The sequence below is a fragment of the Lissotriton vulgaris genome, chromosome 6 (genome assembly GCF_964263255.1).
Source record: "Lissotriton vulgaris chromosome 6, aLisVul1.2, whole genome shotgun sequence".
In the NCBI taxonomy this organism is placed as follows: Eukaryota; Metazoa; Chordata; class Amphibia; order Caudata; family Salamandridae; genus Lissotriton; species Lissotriton vulgaris.
Window position 1 is genome coordinate 1,283,293,531 of NC_141694.1, and position 24,974 is coordinate 1,283,318,504.

The 24,974-nt window shown below is 44.5% G+C and overlaps 1 protein-coding gene across 2 annotated transcripts in view; it reads right to left on the reverse strand.

The window, feature by feature from the left end:
- Window positions 1-24,974, reverse strand: part of FNDC1 (fibronectin type III domain containing 1) — a 1,121,378-nt gene that overhangs the window by 36,826 nt on the left and 1,059,578 nt on the right. For both annotated transcript variants that reach the window (XR_015296657.1, XM_086927416.1), the window contains exon 18: window positions 2,156-2,317. Coding sequence is in view for 1 of the 2 variants with exons in the window: in XM_086927416.1 (XP_086783542.1) it covers window positions 2,156-2,317 (162 nt within the window). In the remaining variant the exon portion in view is untranslated. The remainder of the gene's footprint in view (window positions 1-2,155; window positions 2,318-24,974) is intronic.

Genomic DNA, 24,974 nt, shown 5'->3' on the forward strand with positions numbered 1-24,974 from the left:
TTTCCTTACAGCCCTGATGATGTCCCTGGGGGGGCGAAACATGTAAGCTGTGGAGTTTGCAGTATACATTTGATGTTTCATTTTTTGATGTGTTTATATGAAGTAATCCTCTGAATTACAAGAATACCAATAACGGATTGAACTCAGTTGATGAACAAAGAAGCTTGCGTTGGAATTGGATTATTCATGGACTGCAATATTTGATTGTTAATATTTACATGACATTAGTGTTCCTTCTGTATGGTTTTGTGTATTTTGTCAGTGGTTTAACCGTGAGCCACTTGGGGTTGAGCACAGTTATCACATATTTTTGGAACAATTGAATTGGTGGAATAGTTCACGGTGCACCCAGGCTCTTTTCCCCTCATCGTGTTGGAAGTTTTAGTTTCACTGCATAGCTGAGTTTACCAGTACCCACTATGACTTTTGAGCCAGAAAAAAGACTTGAATTGAGCTAGATTTAGAACACCTCAAATAAATGTAACCTTCTGTTCAGACCATAAGTAAGTGGTCAAGGAGGAGACTGGTATGTCCCAGTGGCTAGTGGCCCGAAATCATTGATGCATTTGGATGTCGAAATGAAGTGGCAAAAGTCAGTATTTTGATGGCATGGACGTGGCCGAGGCCTAGATGCCAGCAGGATATGGCAGGCTCATTCTGAGGCTCCTGACAGCAGATCATGGGGCATGGCCAGGCCTTGATTGAGTGGCAGCATGACTGCAACAGTGTTGTCCCTTTGGACTTGTGCATGACTATGACATAACTGAAGCTGTTTTGAAAGCATTTGTTTGTTTAAAAGACAGTCAACTAAACTTAGCATTTAAAGGACATTGCATGAAATCTGATTCTTTTTTAAATATGATGATTCTGCATGTATGTGTTATTGGTTGAGCTTACGTGCCTGCCAGTCATGATTGGAGTTTTTGGGGTGTTAGTGGCACATGCCTGATGCAAAACCAACATGTCTAGAATACTTAAAGAACAGGCTTTGATTTTACTATAATAAATAGAAAACTCCCAGGATCTTTCTCCCTGTTGTTTTTCCTGTAATCTGTTCTGCCTTTTGTGTGACAGCCTTAATATTTTCACACTGGCCTTATTACTTCCCTCCATATTAGATACATTTAAGTGTTTCACACTGAGCTCATAAGAGTAGACCAGTTTGTGACGACTACGTGGGAGCACTAAGACTTAGTGCTCCCACGTAGTCGCTGGTCGTAGCACGCCGCATCCCGTAGAGGGGTGAGAAAACCCCGATGATGAAGCATGACACCAAGGGGCCTGTTGGTGTATGAGGGGTATTTTGACAACACTGTGTGCTCCCCACCACTGTAGGATCACCATCACTATCCAAGTGGATTCCACTTTGTTTATGAAACGCATTTTGGGAGACTGAATTCACTGTTCTCTCCCTCCCTCCTTTGTTACAATTATATACTATGCATACTCATCATCCAAGAGAGAGATCTAAGGATGGAGTCCTGTCACTCCCCACAGCCTACTACACGCACCCGTCATCCCTGAGAGAGTTCTCGGTGGAGAGGCCTGTACCTTCCACGCTCTACTATTTACACCTGTGATCTGAGAGAAATCTCAGTGTAGAGGCCAGTTTCTCCCTAAACCCTAGTACACAAACTCCTCCTTTGTATGAGCCTTCTTCATCTCTCCCTTCTTTCCCCCAGCACCTGGAGGGTGCATAGAAGAACAATGCACTGACTGGTGGTCAAATAATATTTAGCACTCCTTTAGAATTCAGACTAGGGGTAAGAGACCAACCATTGTTCTCTAACAAATCATATTTGTATTCGTGGTGCTGTTTATGTTTCAGGCTTAAGATTAGAGTTACCACATAATTCCGTAGTGAATGAATACCTCTGTGAGGTTTAGAGCGCAGAGTTTAACCTAAAGGAGAGCAGATCTTACATACATTATCTTGCAATGTGTGAGTGTGTAAAGAGAATACTTGCTAGAGGAAATTTGGTAAACTATACTCCAGATTCTTTTGTTAATTTAGGTGCCAGAATATGGACTGCCTGTTTTGTTCCACTGAATTACATTAAATGTGAGATTTAAATTAGCGACATACTTTATCATTTCACTTTGTAAAATATTGCTATCAACACAAATCACTTCTTTGGACACCATTAAAAATTACCTCTTAGGTTATCACTGAGGTAGATCTTATATCTCAAAGAATTGCAAAGAACAACGCCGACAAACTTCCGATACCACGTCCGCTTTACGTATTGTTTTCCATAGCATTCGGCATAAGAAGGATCATATTTGAAAGCAAAAGGGATCCAAACTGGCTCACCACCTGAAAAAAAGACAGCCATTACTTATCCATAATGGTAAGAATCATAACATAATTATATTTTATCAATCAGTATTGAAGTCAAATACCTGAATTAGACAATGCAACTTTAAGGATGGACATTTCTTTTCTAACACCAAAATATATATAACTTAATGGCACATGAAAATGAGTTGTATTGCCTCCAATGATAATGGAGAAAACAGTTAGCTTAACAAGAACATTTATTTGAATAAGCAGAGAAATAACATTGTCTTTGCAAGGCATAAAGGCATTTGGTAGATATGTATGTGAATAAGTCTTCTCTGCCTTATATTATGAGTCTATTGCAAGTCATTGAGGAGTTCCGAGACTTTGTAGAAAAAACATGAGTCCAAATTCCTTTAAGATGTCAGGGAACAACGAGGTGACTTGCAACAGCTTTATAATGTGGGCAGACTTATTATTATTCTTACTAATATATGGTCACATCATTACTCATGTCCTACAAATCTAAAATGATTGGAATCTTTCCTGTAAGGCAGCTATGTAGACTAAATCCAGGACCTAAGGCAAGAAATCAAGCACACCAAAAATTCAAGTGGTACTTTGAAACAAAATGTTTTACACACTGTTTAATGTAGGTCACTTTCAAATATAGATGTAGCTCAGAATGTGTGGTAATGTGTACAGAGAGTCCTGTTTTCCTGAAATGAACTATAACTGTCAAAGAGCAAGCATCCTGTAATAAATGGTATCTTTCTGATCATAAGGTTTCAATTCAGGGATCAGAAGAGCTGAAAAACTAGTTCTCGTTTTCAATATTTAAATACACTTGTAATTCAGTTCCATAACGTGCCTTTCACACTGTTTTCTGGCTCTGCAACAGGCATTGTAACATTACAACTCAACACTAATACGTTATAACAGTTGAGACGATGTATCATTTTCTCATTGCAAGTGACTCCTGATGTTACAAGTACAGTATGTAATGCCGAAAGTAGGGACTTATTTCTATACAGGGATTACAGTCTTTAAAGCATACCTTGTGTTTTCAAACAAAACATCAAGTTTTCAGTGTGTAGACGAGATTTTCTATTTTTACATTAGGGAGGTGCCAATGGAGCAGGAGCACCTGGTGCTCACCTGGGGGCAAAGGGGGGTGGTGGTGTGCTTACAAATGCAGCCGCTGTAGGTAAGAACGGTGGGATTGTAGGGCCGGGTGGCTTTGTTAAAGTCTGGCCAGATGCCTTCCGCCGCTTGATTGCCATGCTGCTTGTCCTCGAGCGGGACAGGGTTTCTATGTGTTGGGGTAACAATCCTGCACCTAGGTTTGCTCAATGGCTCGAGGATGCATTGTGCTGCCAGACCCTACTGTCTGCATTCTGGGACCTCATGCCAGCTAGATCTCGCCCTCTCGAAATATGAGGCCCCCTAGTGTCTTACCTCCTGGGTCGCACCCCCAAAGCCCGGCTACCTCTCCGGCGCTACCCGCCGACACTCCGCCCGCGACGGCCACCAGTGTAGGTCAGTAATCGGCTTTCCCCCTGTCCCTATTCCCTTCAGTTTGGCCAGTCCCCTCTCCCGCAGCTTGGGTGCCTCTCATTAATTATTGTTCACTGTCTTAGTGTTGCCTTAGTAAAGCCTGCCATGTTGTTGCTTTCTGATGTTCTGTACTATTGGTCAACCTCGTCCTATTTTATGGTACTCATGTATATGGTGCTTTGATTTGGTGCAAGTATGTAACCTGTCTATACAATTTTGTCAATAAAGGTTTTTTGAACAATTAAAAAATTAAAAACAATAGGAGGTGAATGCATAGGGGACCAAATCCCCAAAATGGAACCATGCCTGAATATATTCACTGTTTCAGGAGTTGTACTATGCACTTTTTAACATGTTCTGGGTTCCTAAGTATTTTCTTGGATTTCAGAAATACAAGCTATTCGAAACGTAACACAATGGTGACTAGTCCACAGAATATGTAAGATTTCTGGACTATGCATGAGATTTAATTGTGGCAACCTAGAACCATTGCTGGCAGAAAGCAAAGTCTAACCGAGAACTAGGCATTTTAGTTTGTGAATACCTAAAAAGCCTCTGAAAAGTTCCATGATCTTAGCACGTCCCGTGGGTTTGGCGGACTATCTGACTGCCAAACTCATAATCAGGCCCTAAATCCAAACTTAGAAATCTTCACTGCAACTTTGTCCAGCAGCTCCTCGACAAAGATGACTCCTCCTCAGACACCAGACTGTCTTGCCCTGATGAACTTTACCTTCTCAGACACTTTTCTTTAAAATTTCTTCTAAAGTCCGAAGGTAAGCAGAGACCGGGCCCAATCCACTGCATGCATCCGAACCGAACTTCATTGCGAGTGGTCATAACTTTCGATATTTCCCTGATTGTGTCTGACTAGAGGTCCATAGCTGGCACTTTGCTCTTTTAGGCCCTAAAAGCTTAAAAGTTCATAACTAAGCATGGGCGGAAAATCCGTTCCGCTCGCGGATTTTGCGGATTTTCGGGAAATTCGCAATCCGCGAGATTCGCGAATCTCCCGCAAAATCCGCAAATCCGCGAGCAGCGGATTTTGCTCGCACTGCTCGCACTGTTCGCGTGAGTTCGCGCCCCGCGAATAAGTGCAAAATTGCAGAAATACGATTTTAGCAAAACTGAAAGTAACTACTTACCAGGTTCAAAAGTTCAGGCTCATCATTAGTAGCCATTTCCTGTAGTGCTTCCTGAGGGGCCCCTCCAGAGTTCAGTTGCCAGTTGAAACTATTATGTGACCCTGCTCTGAACCTCAGAATAGTTACACATATGCCACAAAGGTCCTGAATTACAGCTAAGGGAGACAAGCAGGAGCCAGGCTGGAAGTTAAAATCCATTAATCAGCCCCTAATTCATTATTGTCAGTTGGGGCAGGGCAGGTGTTGTAACTAATTTTGCAACAATGAAAGCACTTAGCAAGTGCAAAAGATCACTAATCAGGGCGCACTAAGGAAGCAGGTGCCAGCTAAAAAAATATTCTGTGACACATTAATCAGCCCCAAATTAATTCAGGTCACTTGAGGCAGGGAAGGTGTGCTTTGCTTTGCCGAAAATAATGTACACTGGACAACCAGAGGGTGTGGTGATGAAACAGAGGGTGGCATGGGTGGGCCAGAGGGTGGCATGAGTAGTCAGAGAGTGGCAGGGGTGACAGAGAGTGGCAGTGATGAAGAAGAGTGTCCCAAACAGGCTGGACACGTAGAAACAACAAGTTCGCAAAACTTGCGACCCGACAGGTAAGTTCGCAAATTGCGAAATTGTAAAAACCCTCGCGAACTGGCAGAAACACGGGCGAACACAAAAAAAAAAAATCCGCAAATTCGCGGGAATTCGCGGATTTTGCGGATTGCGAATCCGCAAATCCGCAAAATTCGCGGATTGCCAATCCGCAAAATCCGCTCATGCTTACAAATTCTACGGATTAGATTTTTGTCATTTTGGTGTCAAATAGTTTATTACATTTTACTCTTCTAAATTAGTATGCCATTTTTTTCTTGCCATGTGTTTTCTTTTTATTACTGTTTCACTGCTGCATAAATACTTTGCACATTTCCTCTAAGTTTAGCCTGACTGCTTTTGTGCCAAGCTCCCAGATGGTTAAGCACAGGTGACACACTGACAGGGATTGGGTTGTTGCCTGAGAAGGGCTCACACCTCCCTCAACCAACGATCCAGTTTCTTAAATTGGAACTTTTGGGTGACCCAATTAGGCACCCCATTGGTGGGTGGCTCCCCTAGGCAATTACTCACTTTGCCATTGCTTTGTGAGATCTCTGTGCCCCTGAGACTTACCGTAGATTGTGGCTGGTACATTTATTTGTTGTTTCCAAAGTTCTTACTCTCCATGCCTCCTACTCTGTCTGCTGCTCTCTCAATGTCTTCTCTCTCCTCGCCTGCTGCTCTGCCTGCCGCTGTATAGATGTCCTCTGTCCTTGTCTCCTTCACAGCATGCTGCTCTTCTGATGTGATCTCTCGCATTGACTCCTCTTACTTCTGCTTCCTTGACTATTTTCTTCTCCTCCACTCCAACAATACCTCTTAGAAGTCCCACCAGGTCTCTGTGAAAGCATGTCTTGGGAATTAGCTGGCACCGAGATTTTTGGTTCTGTTGGAAACATTTCCAGGACTGGAGCAGCCCTAGTCCACTGCCATACCCTACTCTGTCCAACTCCCAGAAGTATGTACAGCATGTTTAGCATGTTCAAGAGTTGTAGGTCTGCACACTAGGAAGGTAGGCGTAGCATAAAACAGTGCACGTGCAGGCTTCCCATTACAACAGCATGGCTGTAGACAGACAGTCTAAGTAACAAGGGATGGAAACTCCTCACCAATGGCTAGTGCATGATTATGGAAAGAGATCCTTCTGGAAATATGACTATCCTCTAGCCTAGGCCAGGGCAAATATGTTTAAAAAAAGACTTGTTTCCGAGAGCCTATCTTTGTTGTCAAAGTGGCCTAGGACTTTGATGCCTCAGTCATTTAGTGCTAAATAAGTAATTTACGATTCGAACCACTAAGAGTACGATCTGGATTGGTATATTGAAGGAATTTAAAAGAAACTGATTTTGACGTGTAAGCATTAGAAAATATGAGCAAACCTGTTGAAGTCCGAGATAAGTAAATACTAGCTGATTAGTGCAGAACTACAACTTTCGAATAAAAGAAATTAGATCGGAAGGGATCAGAAATGTGGCTTTTGCACTACTTTGGTGAAGGAGAGCTCCAGGGTACTTATACATATTTGTGGTACTGTATACCTTTCGTAGAGTGTTGAGGCAGACCCTACTCCTCTTTTGAATCACCATGGACTTGGAAAATAAAATACACTGAACGTTCAAGCACATAAGTGTGCGCCTGCAATGTCTCCTAGCTACCTGACTTGTATGTGTTTTGATTGAAGTCATGTTTTTCCTGGTTACAACTGAACTTTTCGGAAGACTCTGCAGTGATCACCTCATATCCTGCTTGAATCACCCATGCCCACCTATACCATACTTCAAGCATGAGTCCAAAATCAACATATGCGTTTACATGAAAAATTGTAGAGTTTGGAAAAACAACTGCACATTCACTTCCTGCATCTGGTTTTTGGTTTCCCCTTCAATCCATAACTCCACCACTTCTGAAAATGGATGTTTGACGAGTAAAATGACGTAATTCGCTATCGCGGAAATAGTGCTTAAATCAACAATTTCAAATATGTAGAATATTATCAGATCGGCGATACCGATTTCAAAAGCATATCTCGTTGAGATATTATTCAATATTTTTAACTTGACACTTTCACAGCTAAACTGCTCACTGCAGCACTCTCCAATAGTGTCATTTTAAGTTGCCACCCTTCAGTGAGAAAGAAAACGATAATGGCTGCAGCAATGGAAACCAAACGGGGAGATGGCTCTTAAGCACGGAGACTGGAATAATGAAAATATCTATCCATGGCATTTTCCGTATACTTGTGGATCTACCGTATGTGCTGCGCAATACACTATCCAAACCTTAGGTCCCGATTTTTCAAGCTTTTACTTCTGCCCGAAAAATCGCCTGCGACTTTGGGTGCGGCTTCAGGCAAACCTAATATTCCCTTCTGCTTCCCTCCTCAACTACCCACACTCCCACCCCACCCACTGCTCTCTGCATTCATTTACCACCTGATCAGGGAGCGTAGTAATTGTGCGCCTTAAAACTCCATGGAGTGGGTGACACGCAGTAATTCCCTGTTCCATTTTACTCTCAGATGCACGGTACTGGTGCGGAGTCGTTACATTCTAGGGTCAAAAATTGCATATATTCTTCCCATTACGAAGGGAGCCTGCAATGTGTAGTTAGACCGATAATGTGCAGTTTCAACAAGAAAATGTGTTTGTTGCGCACAGAGATCAACAGTTGCTAAGAAAAAAAGACACCACATGGGGGGCCTCGCAGTAGCAGACCCTTTTACAAAGGGTATGCGACACCTTTCCTTTTCTGTGTGCTGTATTCAGGTATTAAGCTGGTACCAATGAGGTGTGATCTTTGCTTAATATTGATAGGTGTTGAAATGACAATTAAGCTCAATAATACTGCTAGAGAATGGACCACGTTTGACCGCATACCTCGCCTTTGATTCTATGGCAGGACCGGAGGCTTCTGATTATGCTTTCTCATTTCTTTACTGCACAAACAGCAGCCAATGAAAATGAAACTACAAATTTAAAAAACAACATTTCCCATGAGGCTTTGAACCACGCCTCTCTTACAACAACCAATCACAATGGTAATAAACATATAAAGTATAGAGACACTAATCTGGCCTCCTCTTTCTTTGCTGCTCCGCAGCCCAGATAAGTGCTCTATACTTTATATGTTTATTCTACCTGACTCAGGGCCTATGCCCTTTTGTATCGCCTTAGCGCGTTATACTGTTGTTATTCACTGTTAATGTATTTACTGTCAATGTATTCATATGCTTAATTAATCGCATCGCTTTTGCGACTGTTATATTTATTGTGCTGCGATCGCGCACTGCTTACTTTTTGTTGCGAGTCTTTTACCCGTTCTGTCCTTAGCTGGGACCGGAGCTCCGCTCCGCGTCCCGTCTCCCTGGTGGTGCGTGTTGCGCTCGTAGGCCCCCCGCTCGCTCCCCTTCCTTGCTGCTTCCAGCGACCGCTTCCTCGCGGTCGGCGATAGTGAGGGGTTTCGCCCCCCCCTCGGAGAGGGAGACGCACGCCGGGGCCCGGTGAGGCCCTGCGTGCGTCTCTGAGGTCTCGCGCACGCCGGTTTTGTGCGCGCGCAGTTCTCGAAGGTGCCTGATTGACGCTCTGCCCCCGGCTGAAGTGGGGATCTACGCAGCTTTGGCCAGGAGCCGAGGGCGATTTCTGGAATCTATTTGCAGCGTTTTTTCACCGCTTTGTGCAACGGAGCTTCCATGCATTTAACCCTTGCCTCCCTGTGAATCAGGGGACATTCCACCAATTTTTGAAAGCCCTTTCTGTTCTCCAGAAAAGGGTTACTCCCTCTATTAGTCCTAGATTAGGACTTTATTCTGCATTCTTACCTGGTATTACCGGCTCCTGCGCCTGGCACTCCCCAATTTCGACGCCCTCACCTGGGCTGGTACCTAAGCTTCCCTCTGGGGACTAGAGTTGGAATTGCTGATTCCTTATAACTATGGCAGATACTGAGTACTGCGAGGAGGAGGGTGCTGCGTATGAATACCAGGGCCATCAGGAATTCTATGAGGAAGAATCCATGGAAGATATTATTGATAAAAAGTTGGACGCTAAATTGGACAAAGCCCTTTCATCGGCCCTCCTTCCCTTGGCCAAGAAATTGGAATTACTGGTCCCTGGTAAGCCTCTTTCCCTTCCCAACAAGGATTCCTCTCGTCCCCCCCCCTAAAAAGATGGCACTTGACCCGGCCTGGCCACATGCCCAATCTTATGAAAAGATTTATAAATCTAAAGAATCCCTTTCTGCTGACAAACCTATGACCTCCCCCCCCACTCCCCCTCCCAATGACACCACTACTGATACTGGCACCGATACTGATTCATCGGATGCCGCCCCCGCAAACGCACTAAGAAGCGTAAGCATACCTCTCCGGTCACCTGTCCCACTTTTCTTTTGACCCGACAGACATTGTCCACCCCAGGTCCTCAGATTGGATCCCTCCCCCTGCTGTGGCGGCAAACCTGGAGGCCCACCTCCGTAAAGGTTTTGATAAGGATGTACGATCCCGCCTTAAGTCCGAGTGCCCCCGTCCCGATTTACCTCACAAGGTGGCAGTTACACCGGACATCGACCCCTCCATGACCACCTTTCTAAAGAAATACAAAAAAGACCCCAAGAAAGGGATTGATCGCGCGCTCAGAGCGTGCCAAGATAAGGTCCTTGACCTTTTGGGTCCTTTGGCCAAGATCCTGGAGTTGGCCCTTCAGGCCCAAGAGACTGGTGATGCCATTCACCCAGAAGTTTTGGCGGGTTGGGCTCAACGAGCCATTTGCATGCTGGGAAACGCAAACTGCGCTCTTGCCTCAGAAAGACGGAAGTCGGTCCTTCTGCGGATCGATCCTCAACTGGTGGAGTTGGCTTCCTCTGAGCCGGGTCCTTTGGCGGAAGGACAGTTGTTTGGGGACAACTTTGTTAAGGACATCGCAAAATTTGTAAATACATTTGCATCACTGGATAAATCTCAAGCCTCATTGAAGAGGGTGTTACATCAGGTCTCTAGTAGGGCCGGACGTGGCAGAGGACGCTCGACCGGCCGCTACTCAAATTCCAGTCCTCAGAGAGGGTACGCCCCTAGACGTGGCAGAGGGTACACACAGGAACCGGACCAGGCCGGTTTTTACCCGTCAAGATCCCGCGGCTTCAGAGGCCGCTACAATCGAGGGGTCAACCAAGTCTACAAAAACTTTGATAATCAATCCTCTGGTAAGTCCCTCGTTTCCTTTGGTCCCGCTAGGGGGAAGGTTGCGACATTTTGTCATGAATTGGACGAGTCTCACTGCAGATGCTTGGGTCCTTCGGACCGTCCAGGGCTACGAGATAGAGATGGTGGACTGCCCCTTGCAGCCTTTTCCCCCTCATCCTCTCCTTTTTTCCCGTCTCGAACAGAGTTTTATAGACTCAGAACTGGACGAGCTTTTGACAAAGCAGGCCATTGCTGTAGGGCCCTTCATTCCAGAGGGCTTCTGCAGCAACGTCTTTCTTGTGCAAAAGAAAGGAGGCGGCCAGCGCCTTGTCTTAAATCTGAGGGACTTCAACCCCTTTGTTACTTATCGCCACTTCAAGATGGAGGGTATCCATCTTTTACGAGACCTTCTGTTGGAGAATGACTGGATGGTCCGATTAGACCTAAAGGATGCCTAACAAACAGTCCCCATCTGCCCATCTCATCAAAGGTTTTTGCAATTCCCTTGGAAAGGGCGTTGGTTTCGTTACAAAGTGCTTCCCTTCGGGCTGTCTTCAGCCCCTTGGGTATTCACCAAACTGCTCAAGCCGGTGATCTCTCGTCTTCGAGAGATGGGAGTGCGTCTTATTGTCTACCTAGACGACATGCTACTCCTGGCCCAGGACCGGTCCCTCCTTCTCACTCACCTGGAGTGGACGACATCCTTGTTACAGAATCTGGGATTCGTGATCAATACCAAGAAATCGGTGCTGATACCGAATCAACAGAAGGAATTCCTCGGCTTCCTGATAGACTCTGTATCAGCCCAACTACTCCTTCCCCTTCAAAAGATCAGGTCCATCAAGAGGGAGATAGCATCCACCTTGGCCAAGGAGAGGATTTCCTTGCGGGTGCTGGCGCGGATTGTAGGCCTTCTGGCCTCGTCGATTCAAGCCATCTTCCCCGGCCCCTTGCACTACAGAGCTCTACAGAGATTGAAAATCTTTTATCTTCAGAGGAATTTTCATTACGATCACTTGATTCCTCTTTCCCCCGAGTCTCGGGAGGAACTTCAGTGGTGGCTGGACCACATGTCAGCCTGGAACGGCCGAGCTATCTTTGGCGCAGCCCCAGATGTGGTGGTCGAATCAGACGCCAGTCAATGGGGCTGGGGCGCTCGCTGTGGAGAATTTACCACAGGAGGACGGTGGTCAGCAGACGAACTCTCACTTCACATCAACTGTCTAGAGTTGCTGGCAGGGTCCTTTGCCATCAGGTCTATCTCACCGCTGAAGAGCAATTGTTGTATACTCCTTCGGATGGACAATGTCTCCGCGGTGATATACATCAACCGATTAGGAGGGACGAGATCCCGAATGTTAGTCCACATTGCGAAGGAATTTTGGCACTTCTGCCTGGATCGCAAGATCTCCGTGGTGGCGGAATACCTTCCGGGGAAATTCAATCAGGTGGCGGATTGGAATTCCCGATTTCTCCGGGACTCCAGCGATTGGAGACTCCACCCATCATTGTTCTCTCAGATCATGACTATGCGAGGCCCATGCCAGATAGACCTGTTTGCCTCTCGCCTCAATGCTCATCTTCCCCTGTTTTACAGTTGGAGACCGGACCCAATGGCAATGGGGACAGACGCGTTCCTTCACCATTGGTGGCAACAGAGGAATTATGCGTTTCCACCATTTGCGCTGATTCCGAGAGTAGCGGCGTTGATACGCTGACAGGAGGCGACAATAGTGTTGCTGACACGATTCTGGTCGACTCAGTCGTGGTTTCCCACACTGTTGGAGTTGTCAGTAGATCTCCCCTTCCGGCTCCCAGTCTTCTCGACGCTTCTGCAGGACCCAGTGGGAGCTTGCCATCCATTGGTCCTGCAGAACCAATTGACCTTGATGGTGTGGATGCTCTCCGGAGACATGAACGCCTTGCAGGCCTTTCACGAGAAGCTTGCAGTTTTATGCAGCAAGCGTGGGCTCCTTCCACCCGGAAACGATACTCTGCATCTTGGAAGAAGTGGGTGGGTTGGTGCCTTTCAAAGCAGGTGGATCCCGTGGGATCAAATGTGACAGAAGTACTTAACTTTCTATCTGAACGTGCAACCTCAGGCCTGGCTTACAGGTCGGTTAATAATTTCAGGTCTGCTATTTCTGCTGGTCATGACCACATCAACGGTAAACCTGTGGGGATGCATCCCTTGGTGTGTAAGTTGCTTAAAGGTGTGCGTGTGGCCAATCCTCCTCGGCCCAGGTATTCCACAATGTGGGATGTTACTAAGGTGCTTAATTTGTTGGAATCCTGGCCCAATAATGGTGATTTGTCTTTAAAGCAGCTCTCTGCCAAGCTTACCATGCTGTTGTGCCTCATTTCATGTCGTAGGGTTTCAGATGTCAGAGCTTTAGATTTGGCTGGTAGGATGTTTTCTCCTCAGGGTGTCTCCTTTGTCATTACACGGCGTACTAAGACCATGTCACGCTCAGTTGAGCACCCAGCCTTTCCATACAACAGCAAGCTATGTGTTTTACAATGTCTTAAATGTTATGAAGAGCGTACTATTGTTCATAGGATTGATCCTTTAGGGCAGTTGTTGATATCTGTTCAAAAGCCATTCAAGCCAGTCGCTGCTGCTACCTTAGCCAGATGGGCTAGCTGGATCATGTCGGAAGCCGGCATTGATATTTCTGCTTATGGTGCTCATTCTGCTAGAGGTGCGATGGCTTCTAAAGCCTATTTGCTGGGTTCCCGCTTGGAGGATATCCTGAAAGCAGCTGATTGGTCTTCAGATTCGATGTTTAAAGTGTTTTATTATAAACCTATTCCTCATGTTTCTGATGCTGTGATTGAAGAGCTTAAATTATTGAGCTTTGAAACAGCATAATCAGAAGCCTCCGGTCCTGCCATAGAATGCAACATTTTCTAGCTATCGCAACAAGAATTTTAGATTCTATTAAGGACACGGAGGCAAGGATTATCCCACCCGTTGGGACAGTTATGCAACTGTTTTGTTGTTATTACATGATGTTGTCTAACAATTTTATACTAACCCTCTGAATATTTTGGTGTGGGCGTTTTTTCTCAAACTTCCTTTTCTGTTTCAGGAAACGACTCCAATAAGAGTTGATTGCCGCCTGTGGATTCGGCTGCCGTACCTTCCTGCTGCAGGATGAGTCCTTATGGTTCTGGATTTCTCCGTTGAGAATTGCTGATGGGACTGTTTCTCTCCGTTGAGAGTTAAGACTTTTGTTCAATGTAACGAGACTGTTCAAGACTGTTCGCGCAAAGAAAGAGGAGGCCAGATTAGTGTCTCTATACTTTATATGCTTATTACCAATGTGATTGGTTGTTGTAAGAGAGGCGTGGTTCAAAGCCTCATGGGAAATGTTGTTTTTTACATTTGTAGTTTCATTTTCATTGGCTGCTGTTTATGCAGTAAAGAAATGAGAAAGCATAATCCTCGCCTCCGTGTCCTTAATAGAATCTAAAATTCTTGTCGCAATATCTAGAAAATGTTGTATTCCTATATAATACAGTCAATGCTGCCGCGAAATTTGCCCCTTAACTACTGCATAATTCCGATATCCCATTGCAATTTTCCTCATCTAAAGAGTCTGGCTTTTCAGAGCAGCCTCCATATCTGTAAAACCCCCACAGAAATAGTCCGCCAAGGTCCTGACAAGTCAAAGCACGCACCAGCACATTGAGTCACTTCTTTATTCTGTAGGTGGACTACTGACAATGCAAACGAGAACGATGACTTTATAGGGTTTTAATCACCTTTTTTCTTCCAATAATATATGTGTATTTAAGTTTTAAAACGATTTTAAGAAGGAAGTTTTATATTGTGAGTTTTAATTAAATGTACAATAAAGCCATTCTAATTCTAATTCCCACAGGTGCCCGGTGCTACATTTATGTCAACAAAGGGCAGTGTAAAAGGTCCCAACAAGTCATCAGGGAGGTGTGAGTCCGAGAGGTGGAAACACGCATTACTAGGAGATGCTAAATGCCAAGATGTTAAGGTTACTGCCTTTGAGTGAAAGGACAATTTTGGCGTAGGCCATCTGACGTTCTGAGCTTCAGCACAATCAATGAACAAATCATAATTTGTGTATAGTATCTAATTATTGTCAGGTGTCACAACTGAAAGTGATGAGGGACTCATAGACTGTACAATTTTGGAAACTACTCTGTATTATTTTTTGCTCCATAAACTCCTTCGCAATATGATTCAGATGAAGTATATTGATTATTATATTTTTTTTAGAAAGCTCTTGGCTAGTAACAGCAGAGTAATGAACAATTGTTTCATTTATATATGACTAAAGTTGATGTAGAGAAGGTGCACGTCTAAATTTCAAGTACTGCAGGTTTTATTAGTGGGGGGAAACCATTGGCCCACTTCTAGCAGCTCCCTTTGGCAGCCAAAGGGAGAGAAGAGCATATTCACAGCTAAAGAATTGATAAAAGAAACTTTTTTGGGCAGTTCCCTTCATCCCTCAAATTAATGAAATCGCAAGCACGCGATTTATGTTACCATAGCAACATAAATTAAAATCTGCCCAACCCAGTGCATGGTCTCTCTGCTGAATTTAAAAGCTGACACACTCTTAATGGATTCGATTAGTTAAATCAATTTAATTAACAACAGAGGTCATAGAAGTAAGAAGAAATTACCCTCATGGGGAAGATTTATAAGCCCCTTGCAACACTTTTGCGCTGCTGTTACGTCACAGCGGCGCCGTAAACAATTCAGCCAATTTACAACGTGACGCATCTAGGGAGATGTGTCACATTGTAAAGCCCTGCGTCACATTATACCTATGTCAAGTAAAATGTATGCAGGGTGGGAGTTCCCACACAGGAAAGCCTCGTAGAAGTGACGCAGTGAAATCTACAGGATTTCACTGTGCCACTTCTAGGTCGCCACTGCATCAAAACCTTACGCCTGCTTGAAGCAGGCCTAATGAGAGACACAGCACAATAAGTATAGGCCTAAACATGCATTACTGGATTTGCGTCGTGCTTGCAACCCAACTCCAGCAATGCGTGAATTTTGGGCCAACAGATGCATCATAATTTCTGAATCATTTGTCAATCCTTGCGCCATGGTGCGCCCTATTATAAATACGGCGCATCCATGGAGGCACAAGGGTATCGCAGGCTGGAGCAGGGAAACTGACGCATCTCTATAGATGTGTCAGTTTGTTGTAAATCTGACCTTTAGTATCTATTAAGATAAAGATGCATGTTCAGGCAGTGCAACATCATGCTGTCCCACTGAGGACTGACAAATGGACACTGATGGTTATCAGAATGAATCGGGGACAAACGTAAGGACCTTGGAGAGCACAAAGAGAACTGTGGTACCTTTGAAAATCAAGGAACTTGCAGAATCATGTCTGGGTGGACTTAAATGTAAAACAACAAAGGCAAACATCAAGCAAGAATATTGAGAAGTGCTTTAAGTCAGCTTAACACACTTCTCTATGATGCTAACTCTTCCAACAGGATCTGTGCCTGGGTTCCACCACACAGATGGCAAGGTCTGCATGTGATGCACTGAACAACTTATGAGCAGTTCAGTGAATTTATAGTGAACATGAGGTGTTTGACAAAGTAGCATCATTGTGTTGAGTGCTCAAAAGAGCTGTAGAGGTACCACAAAAACTCCTTTTACAGTGGATTTGAGGGCAACTGGACAATCCTTTCTACCTCCTTGCAGGATTCAAATGTTTTTCCAATGGTACAAAGTTGATTTCTGAAGGGCATTTCGTTGTCATTGCAAAAGCAGATGGACTTGACTCAGTTAAGATAAGATAAGATATTTTATTTTGCTTGATTAGTTAAAGTCTTTGCAAATACATAGCAAGAATTATTCCCATTATACACAATTAAATACAATTAAAACAGTTAAAAGATGCGTAATCTAATAGTCATCAATTGCATGTTCTATATTTATACATTATTCACATAGACTCTTGCATCTCATGTAGTGCTTTCTGCCAATGACTACAACAACTTCCCAGATCGAATGGCACAGCTTAATCAAGACCACTGTCCAGATTGAAGATCTGGTGATTAAAATACTGATACAGCTAAAACAAAGTATTGAGTTATTATTATACTTATAAAGTTTATCAACATGGTTCGGATAGCAGCCTGGGTTTTAAGTCTCTTTGTTACAGTCTCAAAATATGTTGTTAGCCGACAGTTGAGCTGAACGTCAGTGGGTTTGAAGCATAGCTTCACTGCCTGCCTACAGGACCGGATGCCGTAATGCCTGAAAAAAGGGCGCAACAAGGTGCATCTTATATCCTTTAAGTTGGGTCAGTTGCAGATAACTTGGAATATGTCTTCCTTCCCACTTCCACATAGGCGACAAGTCGGAGAGCCACCTTTCCTTTCTCATGTTGGAAGATGGGGCTTAATCGCAATTACCCCCAGCCGCAACTACAAAAAGTTTTCCTTCTTACTTATCTTGATTCCGGTACTCAAATAGGCTTGGGGTTTCAGCCTTACATAGTCACTGAGCACTATCCAGCCGTGTGCCTTATTAGTGAGAATTGCTTGGTCTTCTAACACAGATAGCATTGATGTTGTTTTTCGTGCTGCTTTTTGAAAGAAAGATGGTCAGTTGGAACGGCCCAGAGATCAGACAGGCCCAGTAACTCAATTGAGTTGGTGATTTTGGGATTTTACCCTTCCAGGATTATTGTATAAAGCCATGAATGGATGTGAAAGCGGTTGGTTTTGCCAGAGAGGAGAAAACATCTCTTTTAGGTGAGTTGAGCTTGAAGTAGCTTCTAGTCATCAGATTTGAGTGAGTGGCAGGCAGAGCTTGAGGTAATGAATGTCTGTGACTAATGGCGTTTCCAAATACAAGTGTGTGCCATTAGTGTACTGAAGATATTTGATGTGGTGATTAGTGAGGAGACGCTGAGAGGATCTGTCCATAGCCTGAAGAATACTGGCATGTAAATGGATCATTGTATGTACATTTAGAAAGTGACTCAGCAAGTCAAGCCCGTTATGCAGACTTATCTTTGTGACCTGCAAGTTACAAATTGAAATATTGGTAAGGGCACGTCAACATTTCACAATCCTGAGGTTCATGATTTGAATGCCTTTAAGTTGGTGATATTAGCATTTGCATTTATGGCTAAGGTTTTGGTTTTAAGTGCTATGTACTAGAAGCTGCAGTAATCTGATGGGTTTCAGTGGTGCAAATTGGTTCACCACCTTCAGCGGCCGGTCTGTATAAAAAAATCTGGGTGTGAAGTGGGAGGCTGATCTTTCATTCTCGGCTCAGAAACGTCAGGTGACAGCCACCTGCTTCTGTCAACTGAGAAATCTGAAGAAATTTTTACATCTATTGCCGGAGGAGTACCGGAAAAGCATAGTACATGCCTAAGTGATATCTAGGTTGGACTCTGCAAATGGCCTCTACCTGGGTCAGCCAGAGTACCTGATTAAGAGCCTGCAGATGGTGCAAAATGCGGCTGCGAGACTAATCAGGCAAGTGCCTTTCCACTGGCAGTTCTCTCCGCATCCAAAAGCGCCTCATTAGCTCCCAGTGACAAAAAGAATTACATTTAAGGCCTTGACGCTGGCGTTCTGTGCCATGCATGGCAACTGCCCCAGCTACCTAAAACATAGCTTACGTAGATACAAACAGTCCAGACCCTTGAGGTCCAATTCACAAAATCAAAAAGGCGAGAATAGTGGGCAGATCTTTTACGCTTGGTGCAGTAAAGCTGTGGAACTCCCTGCCGAGTAATTTCTGCATCATAGAAATAGAGTCCCTCTTCAGGAAAATGGTAAAAACCTGGCTCTTTAGGGCAGACTAAGGGCCGGGGGGCATGTCCTGAGCTGTCCAGCACTGCACTACTGTCCGCTTAGCGCTGGGACACCCTTGTTTGAGGTAGCTGTAGTGCTCTACAAGTGTTTGTATTATTATTATTATTATTATTATTATTATTATGATTTCTCTTATTGTGCAGGGTTTGTACCAAAGTAACATTTGGAGCCTGATTCATCCTTCCTGCCTGCCTCTATGAGCTATTTATATGGAACAAAAGGCTGGAAACGTCACTAGAATTATCTGGTTTTCATGAAGAGAGTTTTGCTGCCAGCACTCTAACAGGAGGTTTATAAAAGACAACATTTCCAAATGATTCCCTTTGAGTGTGCTTGAATGTGCTTGGGAATAGCAGTTTTTGCTTTTATGAATCTAGTTCAATTTAACATGAATCATTGAATTTGTATATCACAGAGGTATCCAGCATATTGGTGTTTTTTATCCATATTTGTTTAATTTGTTTGTTCCCCAATTCCTTTGTAGCTTCTCTTCTAAAGAAGAAAAATGGTGGTATGGATAATCTGCTGCAACAGCGACAGAGTTTCCATCCCGCCAAGACAGTGGTCCACCCACCAGATTTAAATGCAGATTTGAATCACGGTGGAGACTACTCAGTCTCTGCCATGGATAAGCCCCTCTGACTGCCCGATGGATTAAAGGTTGTCGGAGGTTTACCTCTAAGTCTGATTTAGATGGGCGGAATTCGAAGTCAGTTTTCACTGCTCATCAACTGCCAGGTAAACCCTGGAAGTAAGGGACACTGAAAACTACAAAATGTTTCCTTCTCTATGGGAAAGGACTCCATGGCAAGGGGAGAATTGCCTCTTTTATTTTTAAAAAAGAAAATCCTGCTTTGGGATTTTTATTTGGAAAAGAAAAAAGAAAATAGTTTGCTTAACCAGCCCCATCATGCTTGATGAAGCTGTGCGTCAACCTGCAAAAAGCATTGATGGTGGTTCCTGGCAATGCTTTATGAAATGACTGCTGGCTTGGAGGTGATTTCATAATTTGGCAGGCGGAGGTGCAGTCAAGGCGACAGAGTAAATTACTCTGTTACCCTGACTGCTAAACATCAATCCACCTAATTATAAATCGGCCCCTTTAGTCTTAAATGAACATTTCTATGAGGTCCTAGTAGCTAACAGTGCCAAAGGTGCTACTAAAAAGTTACACAGCAGAGGACACCATTTACAGTATGCAAACATCTTCATCATTACTGCCTCTAGGAGCTATTTATATGGAACAAAAGGCTGGAAACTTCCCTAGAATTGACTGAAATTCATGAAGAGAGTTTTGGCGCCAGAATTCTAACAGGAGGTTCATAAAAGACAGCATTTCGAAATTATTCACTTCGAGTGTACATGAATGTGCTTGAAAATTGCAGATTTTGCTTTTATGAATCTAGTTCAATTTAATATGAAACATTGAATTTGTATCACATAAGTATGCTATATATTGGTATATTTTATCTATACTTGGTTAATTTGGTTGCACCCCAAATCCTCTGTAGTTTCTCTACTAAACAAAATGCATCACTAGCGCAAGCTTAGAGCGCACAAAAAAAGGTACATCAAAAACAGCAGCTATGCAAGCTTCCGTCACGCCCACAACCGGTACATTATAGGTATAGGCAGCAGCAGTGCAAGCTTCCTTCACACCCAGAACAGGAAAAACAAGGGCAGCAACAGTATATGCTTCCTTACACAAACAGAAAGAATGCTGTGCTTGCAGCTGACATGCAAATGGACCTCACACAAATAAAATGTGTAGACCAGAAGCAGCATCATCATAGCCACACATACACACAGAATGCATACAGTTCAGAGGGGAGTACACGCTTTCTTGTGTGCACAAGGTACAGAACAGCAGCAGCAGCAGCAGCAGCAGCAGCAGCAGGGCAAGTTTCCCTCCCAGTGACATCAAGAAAGAGCATGGACAGTATTAGGAAAAGCTTTCTTAACAATCAGAAGTGTCACAACAGGCCAAGATTCCCTAACACAAACCATATGTTACATACGAGCTGCAGCTGTACGATTCTCCCCCACAAATATAAGACATTCAAGCAGTGCGTGTTTCTCTCATACACAATACAAGTAAAGCACAGACAAGAACAGCAGTAGTCCAATATTTCCACACAGCACGACATAGTTAGCACACGAGAAACAACAATGCAAGCTTTTACCACTTGCTCACACACATGCACACACACACACACACACACACACAAACACCACCCACACAGACACACACACACACACACACACACACACACACACACACACAAATAAGCATTAGTACAAGCTTCTCTCAAATAAATAAAATGGTTAGAAGACAAGGCTGTCACAGCTACACATCAGAAAGCCCAGTAGCAAGATGGTGCAGATGCTGCTGGCCTGCTCAAGTTTCCCCACAAAGTAGCTGACTGCTGAGGCAGTAGCTGCAGGGACACTTTGACAAGCCAGACATGACTGGGGTCCATCACAAAGGACCTACAGCTGACATTGTCCATGTCGCACTGTTCTTCACAGCAGCCTGAAGCCAATAGCCCCCTAGTTGCCTTGGCCTGTGAAAGAGGGTATATCAGAGTCAGGAAACAGGGGAGAATGTTTCCAACAAGACAGAGGGCATCAGGGCAGAGAGAAAAGACCTTGGTCAGCTGACCCTCTCCCCTCCTACCTCACAATTGAGTTTTCAGCCACCTCAGGCACGTGATCAGAGCAGGCCCTTCTCTTTCCTCGCTGCTAAAGAAGGTCACATTTCACAGAGGCAAAGAGCATCCATGTTCCTGTGTTGTCCTGCACAACCTGTGAGCCTAACCCAGGCCAGGACAGCAGAAATTAGCCCACTCCCGCATACTCATTTGACTGTCCATTTTTTGTGTGTTTTGAAACCAACCAAAAAAAATGTGTTTTAACTTTGATACAGTAAATATTTCAAAGAAGATTATGGTTTTGTTTTTGCCCAGGAAACAATTATTGCTGGCATTACTAAGAAAGGTTTAACAGTTGAATCTGAAAGTAAAGAAATTGTAGATCATATGTACAATATTTTGGTGTAGGGCAGCGCCGCAAGCCTTTTAGCTGCACTGCCCTATGGCAAAAGAAAAGGGCAGGAATGTGCTGTATCTACAAGATACAGTGCATTCCTGTTCTTCCTGCCGGTGCACAAACTGCAGCAGAGCACCAATGCAAGAACCCTTATATCATGGTGCAAGGGTGTCTGTGTTGTTGGCATGATTGTTTTGTGTAGGAAGATACCACTTCATGTACAAAAACAATCAAAGGAGGAGTTTTCTTTGTCCTATCTGTGCTGCAGAATTTAGCACTCACAGAAAGAGGAAAAAACAAGGAGAAACACCTCCTTTGGGATAGCATTAGGTGTGTTGCTGCCCCAGTGTAGGAAATTAGGTCCTGCTTCTATGGTTACCCCCATTATTTGCCTGGTGCTAAGCTGTATTTGACTAGTGTGACTGGGATCCTGCTAATTAGGACCCCAGTCTATCTGCTTTATCCCTAAACAGTTGTCTTCAGTACTTAGGTACATCCCATATTGGATACTGGGATACCCTTTCCGTCCCTAGTATATGGTACTAAGTTACCCAGGGCATAGGTCCCCCAAAGGTCTCCCATGAGCTGAAGCATGTATTATGCTACCCATGAGCATCCAAAATGTAACTACAGGCCTGCCTTATCATCCTGTGTGAGCTGGTGCTAGAACTACTTACTAAAGATATAGGTTTCCTATATCTATGGTCACTGCACTTAAAACCTATAAGTCACCCCTATAGCCGGCCTTTGCAATCCTGAGCCAGGGTGCTTGGTTCTAAGTGAAAGGGAGCCCCTCCATGAGCAGGATACCCCTGCAGCCTACGGAGTCCATTCTCCCGGGTTGTCAGTGAAGCAGCCATATATTATAAAGTGGTGCACGGCATAATTACGCGATGACCATCTCGAAATCAGCTGCAACAAATCCTATCATGTTTGGTTTCAAACATGTTGGAATCATACTCCCACATCGTAAACAGAGTGGGAGATATGTTCCAAGCACTGGAAGAGCCCTCTGTTATGCTCTCGGTGTTCCCGGTACCTGCCTTCTTGACTCAGACAGCACAAAATGGTTGCTGTCGACTAGGGACACGATTCTGCCCTCCTGCTGCTGAGCCAAGCTTGAGCAGAGGAAGGTAGGATAATAGGCATCCTGTCACAGGGAGGTGTGACCACCTCCCAGACAGGATTTAGTGCATTGGAATGGGGTGGGTGCGCTTGCCAGCACCACTCAGTCTGCCTAAGGGGCACATTTGGCGTCCCTCTGCATAGTCCAGTTCAAACCAGTTCTGTGAGCTGTTGGCTTCCGCTCTGGCATGAAACTTGACAAAGGACATGGGAGTAACCTCCCCCTGTCCAGACACTTCAACCGGGAGGGTCCCCTGAATCTTCTCATCCCTTTCACTAGGGTACTTAATGGCTTACCTGGGTGTAGGTCCCAAGATTCGTCATGGGATAAGATTCAGCTAAGACACCACTGCACTTCTACCGTCTGGGCACTCTTAACATCACTGGTCTTTGTTTGGGCCTGACTTTGTCTTCCCTCCAGTACACTGCAACGTCAAAGCCTGTGCATCATATAGGAACCTTCCAAGGCCTGTGAAACATGAAAGACACCTGAAGAAATCTCACTTGCAGTGAAGGAGTCACTTCCCTGCATTTGCAGGCACCGCAACAAAGTTGACCAGTCTGCAGATCCTGAACTCCTCCAGACTCTGTAGGTTCTGCAACACAGGTGGTAGTTTTCCACAACTCCTGAGGCCTGCCCTGCCCTCTCACCAAGTTTGAAATCAGTATCCCTCGTTGGGGTTGTAATAACCGAACCCCTGTGCAACACGCTCAACTTGCAGTTGCAAAGGCTTGTTGCTTTATTTCCAAGAAGATCTTCAGGCTCCAAGTAGCCCCAACTTCAAGCATCTCCTGTGACCAGAATCTTCAGCCACACCACATTGTGTGCATCGTGGCCTGCATCTTTTGGTGATCTGCTTGAGGTCCTCTTGCGACTCCAGTGCCTCCAGATCTGGATTAACTTGAGGGTCACACTTGTTTCTTTTGGGCTCCCCTGATCGCTTGGGCCTGCCCTGACTCTCGTGCCTTTTGTGGGTCTCTTGGACCTTGCTGGTCCCGACGTTGCTCCTTCCTCGATTACCGAGTTGCTTGACTTTGCCAAGGCTTGCTGGAACTCCCGCAGGCATCAACCCCTCAGCACTCAACATCCTTTGTATGACAGCTTGTGCACAGTTTCCGGTCCTCCTCAGCATTGCCTGGTCCTCATAGCTGCAGAGTCAAGGTCACCGTCATCCATCTTGCAACACCCAACATCCGAGGGCATTCGTCTTCCAAATCTCCTGGTCAACCCTGAGTGACATAGACTTTGTCCCCTCTGCTGTAGGTACCTCTCATCAGTAATACATCCTCAAATTCCATTGGACACTTTCTCCTTCCTCCACAGCCGCATTTTCCTGAAGTCCTCCATTGGGTTCGATGGCGGTTTCTGACACCACATCACACGTATGCACCCGGCTTCCCTGGTGTAGGTAACATAAGTACTAGGATACAGATGGATGGGGTGGCTCTCCAACCTTTTGTCTTACATCGGGTTTCTTTAGGGTGCACCGGGAAGTGTCCTTAATATTTAAAAATCCAACGGCGACTTACAAGTAGAGTTGGTTCCACAGTGCACACGCAATTCGTGGGGTCCATACTTACTTACCTTGGGTGGTTCCTTGGGTCCCAGCACTTCAATGTCCTCTCGACCTTCTCTTGACTTCAGTCGTGGTTCTTGTAGCACGTTCTTAGTATATGGTTTGGTCCCCCACTAGGGCCACTATGTATTTCGGGTTATTTACTGTGTTTCTTTGTTGCAGTATTGTGTGTATTGTGTATATCTTCGGGTAGAAGACATTTTCATCTGTTAGAGAGTATTATATATTCAATACATATTTTTATCAATACTTTGTGTGGTTCTTTTTCACTTAATCTATACTCTAAAATTGAATTCGAGTAAAACAAGCTGCTTTACACTCTTTCTGGACCAAGCCTGAAGGCTGCTCTCCACACCTACCACTTAGAGAGCTTTGTAAAGTTGTCTAAGACCTCTTAAATCACCATAAGGGTTGTCTGGACTGGTGCAAGGTTTCCACTTACATTAGTGTACATCATATACCAGGCCAGCTTCTCACAGCCAGATTTACACTATGTTGTAAATCTTGGGCAGTGTCAAAAACCATGGTGCATATTTTCAAAGAATTGGCATAGGGCAGCGCCACAAATCATTTTGCTGCGCTGCGCCAATTCAAAAGGACAGAAATGCTCCATGGTTACAAAATACGGGACCTT